Source organism: Rhineura floridana, chromosome 5 (genome assembly GCF_030035675.1).
Source record: "Rhineura floridana isolate rRhiFlo1 chromosome 5, rRhiFlo1.hap2, whole genome shotgun sequence".
NCBI classification, from domain to species: domain Eukaryota; kingdom Metazoa; phylum Chordata; class Lepidosauria; order Squamata; family Rhineuridae; genus Rhineura; species Rhineura floridana.
Window position 1 is genome coordinate 186,931,353 of NC_084484.1, and position 19,650 is coordinate 186,951,002.

At 47.1% G+C, this 19,650-nt stretch overlaps 1 protein-coding gene across 1 annotated transcript; it reads right to left on the minus strand.

The window, feature by feature from the left end:
- Positions 1 to 6,411: 6,411 nt before the first annotated feature.
- CHRNA10 (cholinergic receptor nicotinic alpha 10 subunit) lies at positions 6,412 to 18,985 on the minus strand. Its single transcript, XM_061629743.1, has 5 exons — positions 18,949 to 18,985; positions 18,421 to 18,566; positions 12,572 to 12,726; positions 8,822 to 9,354; positions 6,412 to 7,007 (listed from the first exon to the last, which is right to left on the minus strand). The coding sequence occupies exons 1-5, from the start codon at positions 18,983 to 18,985 to the stop codon at positions 6,412 to 6,414; spliced, it is 1,467 nt and encodes a 488-aa protein (XP_061485727.1).
- Positions 18,986 to 19,650: the final 665 nt, after the last annotated feature.

The window sequence follows — 19,650 nt, forward strand, 5'->3', positions numbered from 1 at the left end:
GCTTTGTGTATTCGTTAATTTTCCATGGTCCATACGACATCACCTGTTTTCACGGATTTTCTCGTGGTTATATCCATGTCTGCAGTAACACAAAAAATGTGATTTGCTTTTTTAAACCGGGAATCATCCGCTTTACCTGAAGGTGCTCGGATGCAATACTGTGGACTTTAGAGCTGTGGGCGGTCCGTGGGCGGTCCTTGGGCGTTTCCCCATACCCCTTCCCTCATTCCCATCCAATTATGTTTTTTCACTTTTGCGCATGTGTGCGAATGTCCGGGGAAAAGCCCGGGGAAACTGAACCAATCAGAGCAATGGGGTGGTGTTGGGGGGGGGCTCTGCAACTTCTACTGCGCAGATGCAAAAATGTGCATTTGCGCAGAAGCAGCTACAGCCGTTTATTTTTAGCCAGCCTATGAACTGGACAGCAGCTCCGTGTGAGATCTGCAATTGTGGTTGTTTGTAAAGGCCCCCTTTTCCTGGCTGGTCTCGCTCAACTGCGGCTGGTTGGTGCAGGGAGCTCGCTTTGCTCTTTCCTCCTCGCTCGGAGACAGACAGACACGCACAGGCACACACAGCGGAGAAAAGCGAGAGCCTGGCGCTTTGCAAAGGGCCACAGGAAGGAAAGGGAGAAGGGGGGGTGAAGGCAGCAGAGCAAGTTTTGCCCGAAGTGGTTGGGAAGCTGCTGGGGAGGGTGGCTCTTCCCTGATGGTGCCGCTGCTGCTGCCGCCGTTCCTGCGGCAGAGCCACCTGTGCACGGCAGAGTGTGAGCGAGAGAGAGAGAGAGAGAGAGAGAGAGAGAGAGAGAGAGAGAGAATGGGGAGGAGTTGGCAGCCACCGCCGAGCGCTGCACTCTAGAAAAGCTCTCAGTTCTGCATAAATATTTGGAATTGCCAGCCGTGCGTATCTCTTCCTTTTTCCAGCCTCTCGCTTCACACACGGCTGAATGTAGCGATAAAAGTTCTAAAGCAAGGCTTTAAATCATGAAAAGAGCCGAGCAGAGCCCCCCTTGCCTTTGTCCATCTTCCTAAAGTAGAAGAGCCTGTTTGGGATTTTTTTTTTTAAAAAAAGAGGTAATCGTGGCATTCAGCAAGACTTAATCACAGGGGATCAAGTCGCTATTTACTGCTGTCGTTCTGGTTAATTCCTGCCCACCTTCCCATTGGTCAGGTTCATTCTGCGTCTCTTCAGCACCATAAAATGGACAAGGCAGGCTATATTATTAGACTCTGTATCTCAGTTGCACACATTAGCGAAATATCGCAAATACAAGCAAACAACAATACAGGAATTTTTGGCATATAAGTGGTTTGCATGTTTCTTTTATCAGAGGGAACACTGCAAAGCCTGTGCTGGGCTCTTCAGTGCAGATTGACACAGCAGCGCGTGGGGATGTTTGCCAGCATTCCCTACCTGAGCCCAGAGCGGCCACCCACCGCATTCCTGCAGCTGAGCCGCATGACGCTCCGGGGCTGAACCCTGCAGTGAATGAGCCCAGGGGTTATGGGGGGATTCACCCGGTGATTATAAGCACTGATCCCTTGCACAATCCCCCTGGATGGTCAGGGGCACCTAGAGACACCCCCCCCCCAGCCAGCCCCGCTCCGGAGTGGCGAGCAGCAAAGAAGGTGGCAGCAGCTTCCACAGGGACACCCTGGGCTTTGCTGGAGGCTCAGTGAGTGGGAAATCGTGGTGTTGGGTTGTGTGAGAGGCATCGGTGTCCCCCAGCAGTCCAGGGCAACCTGCTGGTGGCCCGCTCCATCATCAGCCCTGCCGGGGTGGACGGCGTGGGCATGCACTTGCTGAGCGTCAGTCTGCCCCAACTGCAACCAACAGCAAATTCAAATTTTGCGCTCTTGCGTCCAAGCGCCTGCAAGTTAGTGTGCTTGGGTGCAAGCGGGGGAGAGGACACGTCCTATTTTGCAGACCAATTGCCTCACAGGGGTGGGAGTGAGGTGGGGCTTTGGGGAAAACCGAAAATAATGTGTTTAATGTTTGGGCACAAAAACAGCGGATTTCTTTACATTGAAAAAAGCGAAAAAACAGCAGAAGTGGGGACTATCCAAGCACAATGCGAATAGGGAAAATGTGGATTATCCAGGTGAGTTTGGACGAGCCCTGAGAGCTGCTGGTATTGCAGATGGGTAGGGATTACCCTGGCTGGCTTTTTGTAGCTTAGTGAGACACAGAGGAAGTGTTGGCTTTTTAAGGAACTTTATTATTACTTCCATATGTGTTCCTGACGGCTGGTATAGCACAGTGGGAAGGTCCAGAGTCTGTGAGTTCAAATCCCTGCTCATGTCTCCTGGGGGTCAAGTGTTGTGGTGTAAATTAGTTAAGCAGAGAGTAACAGCGATCTGAAATGTGAGTGTGCCAGTGTGTGTGTGCCTTTACCTAAGAAAGCACACATTAAGAAACCCTGCATTAGGATCACTGACACTGGAGACTTAGTAAAATAAGAAAAGCTACTTTATTTATAGAAATTCATAGTAGATAGAAAGGCATGCCTAGTTCTAACTAACTAACTAAGTTGGAGGCGCAACGCCCAGGCGTGGGAGTTGACCTCGTGGCTAGGAGAGAGAGAGCAGAAACAAAGGTGTCTCCTCTCTCTCGGACAGTCGGAGAAGAGAAGAAAGGAAAGGGCGGGGCAGATAAGCTTCCCTAAGCTTATCAGTCTACAACGGAAGGAAGTCAGTCAGAGCATCACAGGTAAAGATAATCGAGCCTAGCCATCTGGAGGACCCCAACTCTGTCTCCCTTCTGGAACACAAACAAAAGAACAAAACAGGAGTTGCTCTTGCCCCACTTCCAACATCAAGGGCCAGTTAAAGATCACCCCCACAGGGAGTGGCTCAGGGGTGACGTGCCCTGCCACCTGTGCAGCCGTGGGCAAGTGGCAGAGTCCCAAGGAGCCCAGTTGCCCCCCAGCTGGCAGTTGCGGACAAGGAAGGGGCTGGCTTGTGCAGCTGTGGCAAGCTGAGCAGGCCCTGGCCAGCTGGGGAGGACTAGCCTCAGAGGGAGGCAATGGGAAACCCCCTCTGAATACCACTTACCATGAAATCCCTATGAATACAACAAAGGATTCATAGGGTTGCCATAAGTCGGAATCAACTTGAGGGCATATAACAATAACAATTTGTTCCTTGCAGTGGTGAGTGGGCTTGCGTGTTCCAATGAACCCTGTGAGCGATGCTGTCGGGAGTCATGTGCTCCCAGCAGGGTCACCCACGGCAGTAAGATCGAGGGAGAGGAACCAGACAAAGAACGATCCAAGAATGTCCTCAATGGCAGAACAGGCGGAGGATAACCATGTGTATTAATGTGTTACAACGGCTGTGAAGGTGGATGAAGGCTGCAGCAGATAAAGGACTTCCAATCGTCGTGGTACCCATGCCATTGGATCAAAGCCTTTTTCTGTCAAGATTGTGTGTTGATCGTCATGCGCCAATCTCCCCACATAAAACAAATTCATGCACAGGCGTCTTCCAACCAAGTTATCTTGGAAGACAACCTTACTCGGCCACGAGTGATCGCCAACCAACCCCTAGTTTCCATTGCGAAGGTTTGGGTGGGACATGTGCTGGTAAGACCAGCCCTCCCCCCACTCCAGAATCAGGCTGCTTAATCGTTCAAGGAAGCCAGAAGGCAAACGGTGCACCCTCCACAGCTCCCCTCTGCATGTCTTCTCCCCACCCCATCACCTCCTCCTGGCCATGCATCTGTACAGAAGGAATTATTTGGCCATAATTAAAATGTGGGGCACATCTGCATAATTCCTGAAATATGCCTGAGTTGCCTTTTGGCCCCCACTCAGCTCATTGAAACTGAAGCTTTCAAACCGGGAAGTGTCCTTTTCTGCTAAAATGGCGCATTGTCCTTTTTGCACCACCAGGGCATGAGGTACATCCAGGGAAGTGGCAGGTTCCACATCGCTGCCAGCCGCATCAGCTCTTTGCACACCGCTCTCACTCCATTCAGAAGCATGTCCGGGTTCAGGGGCTCAAGCACCCAGCCTTGTCCATGCTGAGATTGCTGCAGGAAGTCTGGAGGGGTGAACTAGGGCAACGATCAGCCTTGAATGTGCAACACGAGGCAAAGGTCACAGAGAGACATCTGAGTGTTTACCTTGAAAGTGGGGGTGCTCAAGTGTGCAAACACACAAGCTTCTCTAAAAATTAAGATCTCATCCGGTGACTGCACAATGTCTAAACAACTTCAACAAAAAGCCATCGTTGCGAAATGACACAACATTTAAACACTGGGGCAAGTAATGGAATGTGACTCAGTAGGGCAGCTGGAGAGTCCTGCTTCCCCTCACAACACCATCACACTCTGTACCCTCATCACACTCCCTGCAGCTCAAGGGGAACCACACACCCCACTGTAGATGCACTGCCAGTCGGGAACATGGTCAGGAACAGTCGAGAGAGTCATGGCTTCTGGCAAAAACTTGCCCTCCTCGTTGCCACCCCTCCTTGCGCCTGCCAGCATCCATTACTCAGCTTAGAGGGCAGGCAAATCATTCACGCATCTATTTCATAAGTGTGTCGTGAATCTTCCTTAGGGATGAAACAGAGCGAGTGCTGATTTTTTTCAGATCCCTGCTCCATCACTTGGCCTCAAGGCAGCTTTGACTGCTCAGAAAAAAATGGGCTGTCCCCATAAGAAATGGGCAAGACACATGCAGAGGGTGAGCACTGCAGGCGCAACAGACGTCATGCCAAAAGGGTGGGGGCACCTTGCTCGGGGACGCCCAGCAGGTGAACCTGACAAAGCTGAACAACCTCCCCCTCCCATTATTACACCATCAAGTGAAGACTGTGGGCCTGTGGCCTGAGCCAGAGCGCCACTCTCCACATTCCAACAGGTGCAACTCGCCAGGAGGTGAGTCAGCCACTGAGAACACTCTTCTCAGTAGCTAACCTGCTTATTGTAGCTTTCCTGCTTATTGGCTCCTAGAGATGTCTGTTGTCATGGGAGAAGGCATTAACAAGAATCTCCTCAACCCAGCAGCAAAAAAAGGGGCGTGGCTGTGACTCATATGAATGGACCCTGCACTTCTGAGTTTGCCACTACACTACTGCTGATCAGGGAGTTCAGGGCCCTAGCTTTACCCTGGCAAGCTAGCTTTCTATGTGGAGGGTTTCCCCCCCCCTTTTTTTTTGTCGGGAGGAACACTGAGTCATATGAACCTCTACCCCCTCAGCCATTGCAGTCTGCAGAGGCAGAGCACAAACCATCTCAGTAAGGAGGACCAGGTGGGAGGCTCTTTGCTGATGGTGTCAGCCAGCTAGCCATGCCCCTCTTCCAGGGCTACTCCATTCCATTCCCAATCCCCACCCTGCACTGATTTTTCCATTTCCCCCACCTCCTAAGGCTGACTGGACATGCTGAGTCCCAGTTGGGCTGCTGGTATGGGTGGGTGTGTTGCCTCCACAGGGTTTTTTTTTCTCTTAAAGCTTTTTTGAACTTCTGCAATTTAGGGGCTTCTTTCTGATTTCTCTGGCTTGTGCTTGCATAGTGTCGGTTTACTATGTAATGACTGACACTTAACTCCTGACGATCTCTAATGCACTAGATGAAGCCCAAATCTGTAATCTACATAAATTATGCAAGCAGCTTCACATATAATTTGGTTCAGTTGCTTATTTTGTATAATTTATTCTGTTCTGCTCGACCCAGAAGGAGGGCACAACGCCAGGTAGAAGACTGAACACCCATTCCGTGAAGGCAGAGCACCCCCCTTCTCTTCCACAAACACACAATATCTTGTGGCTGCACCAGCCAACATCTTTTTCAGCTGGTCTCCATGAATGCTAGAAATGGGTTGGAGGTTTGTTGGTTGCTTCTGGAGTGAGGGGAGGGGGCTGTTAATGACTGCTGGGATTTGCAGAATGCTGTGCTCAGGGCCTGCCTTAAATGTAAAACTCTGTGTCTGCACGGTGGCAATACGCTTCGATTGCTAAGAGGAGGGCAGGGGCAAAGGCCACCCTCACTAGACCAGGGTGCAGAACAGTCACTGTGTGTGTGCAAATGTGGAAGACTGAATTCACCAATCAGCTAGATTCTAGCTGCTAGAAGGATGCACTGGCCTGGGTGTAGCATCCACATCCGCAGTTGAATTCTGGCTCCAGGCGGCGGTTTGCTGCTCCAAGGCGCTGCACCCTGTTGGTCTGAGAGCTGCACCCAACATCACCTGCAGCACAGTGAGGGATTGTGGGGCTCACCTCTCAGATTGTGCACAGCTGCCTCACTGGTGCCAGCCCTGCCAGTACCAGTGCCATTGGCCAGCCCCTCCTGCGTGACCTACTGGCAGGGCCAACTCTCCCTTCAAGAGTGCAGCACTCAGAGGAGGAGCAGGTAGGAGGCTCTTCGCATCTCCCCAGCTTCCTCCTCCTCCTCCTGCAGGGAACATCAGATTGCTTGGCTCATAATAAGCACGCTCATGATGAAGACCATGGCAAAAAACACCCACATGAAGAAGCGGTCCATCACCTTGGCCACTTTCTTCCACTCTCCGGTCCGTTTCGAGGCTGCCTTCTGGTCGCGGAAGCAGTTGGCAATGTACTCCACATTCCTCAGGATGCTGTGGTGGTGGCAGAAGCACCGGCTCTTGGCACAGCTGGGCTGCTCCCCTCCCTCCCTCTGCTGGCTGCCACGCTCTAAGTCCACGTATTTCCCCGCCTCGCTCCAGTCCGGCTGTTCAGTGGGGGCCCTGAGTCCCTGGGATGGAGACCTGATAACCCGGACCTTGCCTTTGGGTGCCCCCTTGGTGGTCCCCCCGTTGGCCACCTGGGCTTTGGGGAGAGGGTCTGGGTCTGGCCTGGGGCTGCTGCAGCTCTCGCCCACTTCGTAGACAAAGAAGATGCGAGCCATATATTGCAGGATGAACTTCTTGGCCCACTTGGGGACGGGCTTTGCTCCGGGGCCACAGTGGTGGATGTTCATGATGAAGATCGTCAAGGCGGTGGAGGCCGTGATCATGGTCATGGTGGCTATGTAGTACTTCCCTGCAGAGTGGGGGGCCAGAAAAAAAGACTGCAGAATCTTCTGTATGCATTAGACCAACCTCCCCGACTCTGATGTCCTCCAGATGTTTTGGACTACAACTCCCATCAGCCCCAACTAGGACCATTGTGGCAGCTGGGGCTGATGGGAGTTGTAGTCCCAAACATCTGGAGGTTGCCTGGTTGAGGAAGGCTATATCAGACGTTCACCAGAAAGAACATAAGAGGAAACCTGCTGGGTCAGACCAAAAGACCATCGAGTCCCAACTCTGGGAAGTCTACAAGCAGAGCAAGAGGGAAACAGCCACATTCGGGAGCAGCGGAGGAGTACTGCCTCTGAGCTTTGAGGGAGCCCAGAGACATCCTGACTTGCAGATTTGTTTGGCCAGGGCTGTCAACAGCTCCTTGTTCTGAGGGTTATATAATACCTACTATTACATAAAGGAGAGCCAGTGTGGTGTAGTGGTTAAGGTGCTGGACTATGACCTGGGAGACCAGGGTCTGAATCCCCACACAGCCATGAAGCTCCCTGGGTGACCTTGGGCCAGTCACTGCCTCTCAGCCTCAGAGGGAGGCAATGGTAAACCCCCTCTGAATATCCCTTACCATGAAATCCTATTCGTAGGGTCGCCATAAGTCGGGATTGACTTGAAGGCAGCCCATTTCCATTATATATAGTACCACAGGAAGCCCCCTTACAGAATCATAGAATAGTAGAGTTGGAAGGGCCCTATAAGGCCATCAAGTCCAAAGCCCTGCTCAAAGCATTCCCGACAGATGGCTGTCCAGTTGCCGAGTTGGACAGACCCACAGGTCCGTCTCACTTAGTTCGCTCGCTGGCCGTGGCTCTCCATCATTTCAGATGTGGAGATGCCACTGGGGGCGCATCTGGGCCTTCTGCCTGGGGAGCAGATTCTCTCCCACTGAGCTACTGCCGGCCCTTCCCCTTGAAGTCCGCCCCTCCGAATACAAGGCCCTGGGAGTGAAGAAGAGGCGAGTGCCGCTGTGCCCACAGGCAGCTTGCCGACTAGACTGGCCTCTGATTTGGCCTGTTCCATCTGCAGGGCTCTGGCTTCAGCTTGTACTGGGCAGGCACTCAACTGTCCTGCCCAAGAGCTATTTCCTCCTTTGCGTGAGAAGGCAAACGCCTCTTATAGGTGTTTTATAAGCCCTGTACAGTATTAAGAATTATGTATTTTTGAAACCAATTAAATATAGCAGCTCTGGATGCAGATCTACTTGGCACATTATTTCCATGGCTGAGGGTGGCTCTTTACGCATTAGGTAAATAAGCAGTCTCTCTCAGGTCAGCCTTATGCACGTGTTCTGCTGCGTGTTGATTGGTTGACTGAGCTAATCCAGACACAACAATCTAAGACTGGATTGGCAACTCCAGATCATCCATTCTAACTGGACAGGCTTCAGTTGGTTTGCCCTTTGAATCTTGGCCTTCGTACTTTTTCCTCGATTCCCTCTGAGACTTGTTCCTGCGCAAAGGAAAGATGGGGCTTTTTGATGAATTAGCTTTCCATAAGATAATTAACTTATGGAACTGCCTGCCACAAGATGCAGCATTTGCCACTAGCTTGCTCTGCCCATCAGTGGCTATTTGCCATAGCAACCAAAACGAAATCCTCCATAATCAGATGCAGTTTACCACGGCTTACCAGACACTGGCCCCAAACAGCAGGGACAGACCATCACCCTATTTCCTGTCCTGCATTTTTCAGGGGAGGAAGAGGGAGCGGAGGGGGTTGGATCGACTTGTCCTGACCTCCAATGGACACAATTCTCACCCTTTCACCAGGAACACTTACCAATGAGTGGCACGTTCTCTGCGGGTGGCATGCTCTCAGCTACCAGCAGCTGGAAGACGGTGAGGGCCAGCAGCACCGTTACTCCCAGGGAAACCTTCTCCCCAGAGTCAGCTGGGAGGTAGAAGCCCAGCGGGGCAAGGAAGGAGATCATGATGCACGGGAGCAGGAGATTGAAGATATAGAAGGAGGCCCGTCTCTTCAGCAGCAGCGTGTAGGTGATGTCTGGGTAAGGCTCTGAGCAGCAGCCGTAGACAATTACATTCCGCTTGGCTGGCATCCCCTGAACCTCCCACTCCACATTCTCCACAAAGTCTGTGAGGTCGCCTGTGTCTTGTTTGTTGAGGATGTTGATTTGGTTGCCATTGTACGTCCAGGAGCCAAAGGTCAGGCGGCACTGCTGCCCGTCGAAGGGGAAGTAAGAGACGTCCACCTTGCAGGAGCTCTTGGTGATGGCCGGAGAGTCCCACATGATCTGCCCGTCAGAGCGGATCACCACGTTGGTCTCCATTGAGCCAGTGAACTGGTCATCGGCGCTAGAGAAGCAAGCAGAGGGAGCCTTGGCGTGGCTGCAGGGAGGGAGCGCATCTCTGAGTTTGCCTCTGGAGGTCAGGCCAGCATCCTGAACGGCAGCTGTGAGGGCTGAGCCTGGCATCTCCCACCTGCCTCTCAGAGGGTAGCCTTCTCTGACCAAGCTGGTGCCACCCACGTGCCCAGGTGTTTTGGACCAACTTCCATCAGCCACAGCCAGAGTGGTTGTTGGAGTCCAAAACATTTGGAGGACATTGGCTTGGAGAAGGCTACTCTGCAGCAAGGATGGGGAACTTGCGGCCCTCCGGAGAGTGCTGACTCCCGACTCCCAGCAGCCCGCATGGCCAGTGGCCAAGGGTGGTGGGAGGTGGAGGCCAGCAACACTGATAAGGAATTCTTATAATAAACAAATAAACATCTATTCTTTAGGAATAATAAAGTTATAATATTTTAATAGGTAAACCAAAGCTAAACTTCTCTCTTTTTCTGCTTAATGCTGTTTCTTTGGGGCCCCTTCTTGGAATGTACAGCATGCTGGTACAGCCAGGACCAGGAGATAAGATCAAGGGAGCAAGACCCTGGTACAGCAGTCTCTGTGTCTCCAAAGGGGCAGGCAAGGTCAGCTTTGGAATGTATTAGCTCATACAAGTCATGGGTTGGTAACAGATTTTTTTGAATATTATCTGGTTTGCTAGATCTTAATGTAGGCAGCATAATGTCTACGTATTATCTTTATGATCTTTATGATCTTTATTTATACCCCACCATTTTTCCAAAACTGGAACTCAGTATGTAATACTTATGTGTAACTTTTAGATTGGAAGATGCTAATTTCTTTCTCCTGGAAGGTATAAAAATCTAGGCAGCAGTGCCATGTGCCAGAGCTCCATCGAACATCATGGGAAACTGACTTTCTGTACGTTTCTTACTAAATAAAGGCCTACCTTTTTGCTACAAGTCTGCATCCTAAATGCCCTTCCTGCTGTGATTTGCAAGGTGCCATCCATTGCTTGTTTAGGTGCCTTCTGAAGACAACTTTTTTTGCTCAGACCTTTCCTGACTCTGAATTCAGGACGGGCTTGTTTTACAGGTATTTGTGTTCTGCTGTTGTACTTTACTGTTTCTGTTCTTATCATGCATTTAATGATTTTATGACATATTTATTTATAAAAATATTTACATGCCGCCTTCTCACAAAACATCAGGGCAGTGAACAGCAACATAAAACATTTAAAAACAATACAAAACAATAATGAAACTGTTATGTAAGGTTTTATTGTATTTTACACCAGTTAGATTTACTTTTTAAATTAATGCTGAGCAATCTAGACATTTTCTAAACCAATTTTTCCCAGCTCTTTGCGGAGGCCTTTCCCAAATGACCCTCAGGGCTTGCCTCTTCCATGGTCTCTGGGCCAGGCCGGCTAAGCTTTCCATCCACACAGGGCAGCCTGCTGACGACATTAGAAGCAACCCAAGTGGCTAAGGCTAGCAGCCACATTTTACTTTATTTATTAAATGTGTATCCCGCCCTTCCTCCCAGAAGGAGCCCATATGATTTGCGTAAGTGCATAAGCCGAGAGGCTCCACAGCTGGGGCTTTAAAAAAATTTAACCTCCATGAAAATAATAAATTCTTCGTTAGTTTTTCTACCATTTGGTTTGATGTTGCTCATCCTAGTGCCAGGCAGTAGGAGCTGGTTGTATTATGAGTGCGTTGCAAGTGCACTGGGATATTTATTATATCAATCATTAAATGATATGGTTTCATGACTGACAGTTGGTTTTATGATTTATAAGTTTCATATAATCAAACATATTTGTTGGATTGTTGTGCTATGTTTTAAAAATGATTTAGATTTCATTGTTACTGTAATGATGTATTGATTTGCATTTTTGTTGTTTTGCTTTGAGCACATTTTTATGGAAAAGCAGCAAATAAATTCATAAGAACATAAGAACATAAGAAGAGCCTGCTGGATCAGGCCAGTGGCCCATCTAGTCCAGCATCCTGTTCTCACAGTGGCCAACCAGGTGTCTGGGGGAAGCCCGCAAGCAGGACCCGAGTGCAAGAACACTCTCCCCTCCTGAGGCTTCCGGCAGCTGGTTTTCAGAAGCATGCTGCCTCTGACTAGGGTGGCACAGCACAGCCATCACGGCTAGTAGCCATTGATAGCCCCGTCCTTCATGAATTTGTCTAATCTTCTTTTAAAGCCTTCCAAGCTAGTGGCTAAATCAAATAAGTCAAATAATAAAGGGGGATTAGAGAAATCCATGGAGGAGGAGAAGGCTATCCATGGCTACTAGCCACAGTGGCTGTGTTCTCCATCCACCGTCAGAGGCCTCTGAATGTCTGTCCCTGGGAATCACAAGTGAGGAGAGCACTGCTCTTGCCCTCGGATCCCACTCGTGGGGTTCCCATAATGGGCATGTGGATGGCCACTGTGAGGACAGGAGGCTGGACTAGATGGGCCCCCTTTGGCCTGCTATTATAGCAGGTTCTTCTTCTGCGCTGATTCATTGCCCTACACTAGGTGTGGGCGCATTTATCTCTTTTAGTTTCTCTCAGCTTTTCACTTTAAGTTCAGTTTGGCATATTTCTGCAAAAATGTGTGAATTTAAAATAACTCATTCTGAAAATTTGTAAGCATTTTTGCTATTTTTAATACTTCATGCATTTTTATGCACACTTTCCCAAATATTTGCATTTTTATACTTTTTTGGACTTGGAGAATTACATCACAAAATTCAGAGAAGTGTGAACTTTGAGGAATATCTACATTTCAGTTTGTGTTTCAGAAAGTGTTTCTAAGGCTCACACTAAAATCCTCACAGGAGTGAATTTCTCCCCCTTTCCTAAACCACGCTGGGCCTTTTTTGTTTTGTTTTAAAGGCTTTTAAATCAGACCTTCAACATTAACTGGTTGTTTTAGCCCCATAGGAAAGAAAAAGGGAGACAGACAGATATAATTTACAGGCAAGAATTACATTTTTCACCCCTTTGGGTTCAGAGGGACTGCTGGTTGCATGGGGTTCTTTCTTTAAAATGGATTACTTATACATTTAGCTCTGTGGAGCAATTACTGTGTTGTTCTGTATAACAGGCTCCAGTGGAAAAAGCCCATATCTCTTATTCCAACTAAGCCTCATAGGAGGCCCCAGGGGCAGGAGGTTATATGAGTTCCCTGTGCCCACCTCTCTCTCCACCCTCAGTGAAACTCACTTGTTATACAGGACAATGTCCGGCCTCCAGACGTAGCTACTTGGAATCCGGATGGTGTCAATGCCGTCATAGGCCTCTTTGTCCCAGCTGAGGTAGACATCCACCCATACCTGCCGGATCCACAGGTAAGCTGTCAAGATTTGGTTCCTCTCATCCTGGAACACAAGAGAAAAATGACTCGGAGGTGCAGCCAGTGGGAACATAGGTGAGCACTATTCTGTATGCGCATGAAATGCAGGTGACTCTGGGCCGACCATGGAGATTATTAATGTTGCTCTCACTTCCCCAAGGGGTAGGACGTTCTGGGGAGAGCCAGACATACGTGAGATGTTCTGTAATATCTACTTATGTATAACTATGCAAAACTATGCTCAAGCACACATCCAAACTAGTTTTGAAGGCAGCATCAGTACACTCAAACCAATCAAAGGTGCACCCAAGGGAGGCTCCCTGTCAGCTTCTACTGCCTTTGCAAACTACAGTTGCTTCCAGTGGCTGTCACTAGTTTGCAGGAGGGATTCAATCCCACACAGGCAATGTTAGGTTTGTACAACTCCGATGGATTAAAGTGCTTTTGTGCAACAAAGCCACTTAAAATGGAAGGTTGAATCCATCTAAGCCATTGCACAAGTAGGATGACTTCCCCTTGTGCAACAGACCTTTGCCTTCCTCTGCACTGCTCCCACATCTGCTCCAGAGGGTTGGGGGGACTCTCAGAGCAGTTTTGGCGAGAGGTACAGGAGAGAGGAGAGGGAGGGGAAGTCCTCTTGCATGAACAATTGTTTTTCTGCTTGTGGGATGACTTAGCTGGATCCATCCCTTAGAATTTTCGCGGTAGGAAAATGATGGCAATATGCATTAGAAAGCATGGGATAAAGATGGACGGGAAATTTTATAAACTTTTGCCAAATGAATCAAGTTGAATGCTCAATAAACAGTGGCCAGTGTATAACACCTCTGTGCGAGCAAACAAACCAGGATGAACACTCAATAAACGCGTCATCGACTGGAGGCAACCTCTGTGACAACTCCCAAACTATTTCTCAGACAAGTGGGTAATGTCCAGTAACTACTAACCAAACCTCTGAGCCAGCATCTAAGCCCATTAAGACGCAAACTTTAGCTACCAGTTTTAAAAAGACTAGAAAACAAATAATCTAATGTTGCATAAGAACATAAGAACATAAGAAGAGCCTGCTGGATCAGGCCAGTGGCCCATCTAGTCCAGCATCCTGTTCTCACAGTGGCCAACCAGGTGCCTGGGGGAAGCCCGCAAGCAGGACCCGAGTGCAAGAACACTCTCCCCTCCTGAGGCTTCCGGCAACTGGTTTTCAGAAGCATGCTGCCTCTGACTAGGGTGGCACAGCACAGCCATCACGGCTAGTAGCCATTGATAGCCCCGTCCTTCATGAATTTGTCTAATCTTCTTTTAAAGCCATCCAAGCTGGTGGCCATTACTGCATCTTGTGGGAGCAAATTCCATAGTTTAACTATGCGCTGAGTAAAGAAGTACTTCCTTTTGTTTGTCCTGAATCTTCCAACATTCAGCTTCTTTGAATGTCCAAGAGTTCTAGTATTATGAGAGAGGGAGAAGAACTTTTCTCTATCCACTTTCTCAATGCCATGCATAATTTTATACACTTCTATCATGTCTCCTCTGACCCGCCTTTTCTCTAAACTAAAAAGCCCCAAATGCTGCAACCTTTCCTCGTAAGGGAGTCGCTCCATCCCCTTGATCATTCTGGTTGCCCTCTTCTGAACCTTTTCCAACTCTATAATATCCTTTTTGAGATGAGGCGACCAGAACTGTACACAGTATTCCAAATGCGGCCGCACCATAGATTTATACAACGGCATTATGATATCGGCTGTTTTATTTTCAATACCTTTCCTAATTATCGCTAGCATGGAATTTGCCTTTTTCACAGCTGCCGCACACTGGGTCGACATTTTCATCGTGCTGTCCACTACAACCCCGAGGTCTCTCTCCCGGTTGGTCACCGCCAGTTCAGACCCCATGAGCGTATATGTGAAATTAAGATATTTTGCTCCAATATGCATAATTTTACACTTGTTTATATTGAATTGCATTTGCCATTTTTCCACCCATTCACTCAGTTTGGAGAGGTCTTTTTGGAGCTCTTCACAATCCCTTTTTGTTTTAACAACCCTGAACAATTTAGTATCGTCAGCAAACTTGGCCACTTCACTGCTCACTCCTAATTCTAGGTCATTAATGAACAAGTTGAAAAGTACCGGGAAGGGTGACTTAGCCTGTGCCTGCTTTTGAGACGGGCTCCTGCCTCAAAAGAAGCTTATTCAGATATATCAGTCAGTTTTTTCTTTTTTTTTGACTGATTAAACTTCTCCCGGGTAGGGAGAAACGAAGAGATTAACCTCAAAGCCTATTTTTGTTGGGACGACCAGATCTCATTAATTTATGGGACGAGGTCCAGCCGACGAAGGTGGGACGGATTTTCAACAGCAAGCTCTATCTGTTAAAGCGAACGTTCATCTTATCTTCTAAGAGAGAACGCACTAACAGGCAAGCACCCTTCTTTCTATATTTTTCTTTTACTTGACTTAAATTGTTGCTGTTTAAAAGAGATTTGCCAGATTGATCGGTTTTTGACATCTCACTGGGGAGCCATAACTTCTCTCTGCTACGCACTAATTAATAGCTTATCTCTGTTTTTGTTGCAAAAAGCTGTCCTGGATTTGCATTCTAAAGATATACACAGAAGAGGGATTTCTATTCCAGATTTTTATTTTGAAGAATATTATACTGTCTGAGACTACTCTCTTTTTGGTCTATTTTATTTTGACGAATCTGTTTCTTGACGACTGCCATTAATTGTTTCGATCCTGGGAACTGCATTTTGTTTACTTAACTATGGAGAGATAAGGCTGTCTGCTCTGTTTATACTGTGATGTCACCAAGTTTGGAGTATTAACCCAATTGTTGCTGAAATAAGAAGTGGTTTTCCTATATTTTTCTTTTAAAATGGCAATTAAGAAAGTGGCTGAGAATCTGGAAATAACTATGTTTCAGAAAATAATGGATGAGATTGAGATAACGAAACAAAACCTGCGACAGGGTTGTAAGGAGCTGAAAATTGAATTGAGTAAAATGACGCAGGAGATTAAAGATATAGGGGTCCCTGTGAGAGAGGTGACCCTGGAAGGGGTCCCTGTGAGAGAGGAGACCCCGGAGATTGGAACAAACGTGGAACAGGAAAAAGATTTGGAGTCTATGGACTTTAGAAATAAAATCTATTGTTTGGAGACACAGGAGATTAAAGACATAGGGGTCCTTGTGAGAGAGGAGACCCTGGAGACTGGAACAGGGGTCCCTGTGAGAGAGGAGACCCTGGAGACTGGAACAGGGGTCCCTGTGAGAGAGGAGACCCCGGAGATTGGAACAAACGTGGAACAGGAAAAAGATTTGGAGTCTATGGACTTTAGAAATAAAATCTATTGTTTGGAACTCAATGTTATCTCTGAAGAAATTAATGAAGATTCTAGAGATAAAGTTATCAATGGCATGGATAATCTTCTGGACTGGAATGATGTGATGGAGCCCAATATAGAGAAAATTTATGGAATTAACTGCAGCCATGTAACAATGGAAAAACTTTCAAGAGATGACCCAGTGTATTTTGAAAAAAAGAACAGAGATATGATTTTACAGCAGTATTTCAGCAACCTATTCAGAATGGATGGCAAGAAAATATTTGGGATAGAGGTAATTCCCATCAGACTCTTACTATATGACTATGGCTTTGACAGCAAGATTATTATGGAATACTGATAATGGAAGATTGGATACTGAAATTACTGGACTTAACAAGACTACTGAAGATGGAAGATGGAAAATGGAACTAATAGGGATAATAGAACAATGGCTACTGAAATTACTGAACCTAACAGATTCTGATGTGATGGATTAATTGAAATGTTTATTTTGACTATGGTTATGACAATAAGATTATCATAATTAGTAATGAGATGGATTAATTGATATGCTTATCTGGAAAAAAAAATTGATAGATATATTTCTTAAAGAATTGAAACCTCTCTTTGACTTTTTGTGGAAAGAATAAAGTAATGTTTATGAGATTTGATGATTAAGTAAGATAACTATTGGAGGAAAGTGATTTTATAATATGACTTAAGAGACAGGATTGTTATATATTATAGACTTATAACTGATCTGATCTTTGACAAATGGGAAGTCAATATTTTACTCTTTATTTTTTATTTTTACTTTTATTTTTTATTTTTTATTTTTTTTTTTTTGTTTAACTATTTTTGATTTTGTTTTTTGTCTTTGAATGTTTTATGATTTCGTCTTGTATGTTTTATGAAAATTTGAATAAAAATTATTGAAAAAAAAAAAAAAGTACAGGTCCCAATACCGATCCTTGAGGGACTCCACTTTCTACAGCCCTCCATTGGGAGAACTGTCCGTTTATTCCTACTCTCTGCTTTCTGCTTCTTAACCAATTCCTTATCCACAAGAGGACCTCTCCTCTTATTCCATGACTGCTAAGCTTCCTCAGAAGTCTTTGGTGAGGTACCTTGTCAAACGCTTTTTGAAAGTCTAAGTACACTAGGTCCACTGGATCACCTCTATCTATATGCTTGTTGACACTCTCAAAGAATTCTAATAGGTTACTGAGACAGGACTTTCCCTTGCAGAAGCCATGCTGGCTCTGCTTCAGCAAGGCTTGTTCTTCTATGTGCTTAGTTAATCTAGCTTTAATAATACTTTCTACCAGTTTTCCAGGGACAGAAGTTAAGCTAACTGGCCTGTAATTTCCAGGATCCCCTCTGGATCCCTTTTTGAAGATTGGCGTTACATTTGCCACTTTCCAGTCCTCAGGCATGGAGGAGGACCCAAGGGACAAGTTACATATTTTAGTTAGCAGATCAGCAATTTCACCTTTGAGTTCTTTGAGAACTCTCGGGTGGATGCCATCCGGGCCCGGTGATTTGTCAGTTTTTATATTGTCCATTAAGCCTAGAACTTCCTCTCTTGTTACCACTATTTGTCTCAGTTCCTCAGAATCCCTTCCTGCAAATGTTAGTTCAGGTTCAGGGATCTGCCCTATATCTTCCACTGTGAAGACAGATGCAAAGAATTCATTTAGCTTCTCTGCAATCTCCTTATCGTTCTTTAGTACACCTTTGACTCCCTTATCATCCAAGGGTCCAATCGCCTCCCTAGATGGTCTCCTGCTTTGAATGTATTTATAGAATTTTTTGTTGTTGGTTTTTATGTTCTTAGCAATGTGCTCCTCAAATTCTTTTTTAGCATCCCTTATTGTCTTCTTGCATTTCTTTTGCCAGAGTTTGTGTTCTTTTTTATTTTCTTCATTCGGACAAGACTTCCATTTTCTGAAGGAAGACTTTTTGCCTCTAAGAGTTTCCTTGACTTTGCTCGTTAACCATGCTGGCATCTTCTTGGCTCTGGCGGTACCTTTTCTGATCTGTGGTTGCATGACCATAATGATGCATTTCAAAGGTAAAAAGTTGTGATGACTGACTTTTGGGCAGGGAAGGGGTGATGGTAAGCAACTGACTTGACTAAGCAAAGCTATTCACAAGGGAATTTGAACCAGTCCAGAGTGGGGAGGGGGGAAGCACTACACTACCCCAGCCAGGCAAGTGGACTGTTCCAGTCTGGGCAGTCAAGACTCTCCCCTTCCCCCCCAGCCCCTTGCTATGGGGTGCCAGCCACAACGTGGTTGTAGAACTTGTTGTTTATCGCTGCATCTCCTCAGGCAAAAGAGTTTCAACCTGCGGCTACTCCTGAAGGCGTTCAAATAATGTGCAAAATGACTTACCATGTCAATGATCTGGGAGAGGGTGACCTGAAGGGTGACATTGAGGACTCTGTCGGTATCTTCTGCCGGCCGCAAAGCATTGGAGTAGTTGGCAAACAAGTCATTGAGCAGCTTGTAGGCAAACTTGCCTTGGGCCCCTGAACAACCTGGGAGAGAGGGAACCGAGTAGTGGTAAGGAGGCAAAACAAGGTTCAAGAAGGCGTGGGGAGCAATGGTGGGCCAGGCCAGGCCACCCCAGCCCCTGCCAGATGGAAACAGCCCATGCTGCTTGCACATTAACTTGGGACTGGCAAGTCTCACAAGACACAGGAAATTCTCTAGATTTCCACTTGCATCGACAGTGCCGTTTCTGGAACGCCGTACGGTGTTTGGCAGAGGAGTGCAGTGTCTCTGTGTTAAAGGCAGGGCACAAGGCAATTTGTGGTGTCCTGGTGTGTTCTTTCATTTGCCTGAGTTAAAGTGCAGCGGATGTGCAATTTTCAGACCAATTGCCCATAAGACACTAAGAGACGTTTAAGTGATTATTACCCTTTGGGCCAGGGGCGGCTAAAATGGAGATGGCCATATCCGGAGAGGCTGTGGACTGAACCTGGGACCTTCTGAATGCAAAATGTGCTCTGCCAGTGAACTATGGCCCTTCCTTTCCTTCAAACTGAAGACTAGCACATTCCTCTAAATTATTTATTTTCATACTGCCAGACTTCAGTCTTTGCTTCTGCAAAGTAATCTTTCTCTCTCTGATTATAATGCATGTTTCTGCCTTCTCAGAGGAAGGCAATGATACACTCCCTCTGAACACCGCTCACCATGAAAACCCTATTCAGAGGGTTGCCATAAGTCAGGATCGACTTGCAGGCAGTCCACTTCCATTTTTCTGCCTAAAGATGGCAGCAGTCAAAATTGGTCACACTCAAGAATTGGGAAAGTGCTGAGAGACTTTCCATGCCCATATTCCATGCAGCAAAGACTCCAGCCAACTGTGCCTCCTCCTCAGGAAAGAGCCACGATACATCAGAAGAACAGAGAGCCCACAAGGAAGGGACACTGCATAGGCTGGCTGTACCCTTCCCCAACCTGATGCCTCCAGATATTTTAGACTGCTAACTCCCATCAGCCCCAGCCAGTGTGGCTCTATGATGCCTGCAGACTGTTACTACTTTGCGGGAGAGATTTAAGTGCATACTGGACCTTTAGGTTTGTGCAATTTATTTTATTTATTTATTATTACAT

Excerpts from the sequence above, each read along its gene's own strand:
- CHRNA10 (XM_061629743.1), bottom strand. The coding sequence starts at position 18,985 with ATGGCCATCTCCATTTTAGCCGCCCCTGGCCCAAAGG. Across the intron at positions 9,355-12,571 it reads GACATTGTCCTGTATAACAA|CGCCGATGACCAGTTCACTG; the intron begins GTGAGTTTCACT and ends TTGCTTCTCTAG. Across the intron at positions 7,008-8,821 it reads AGAGAACGTGCCACTCATTG|GGAAGTACTACATAGCCACC; the intron begins GTAAGTGTTCCT and ends CCCACTCTGCAG.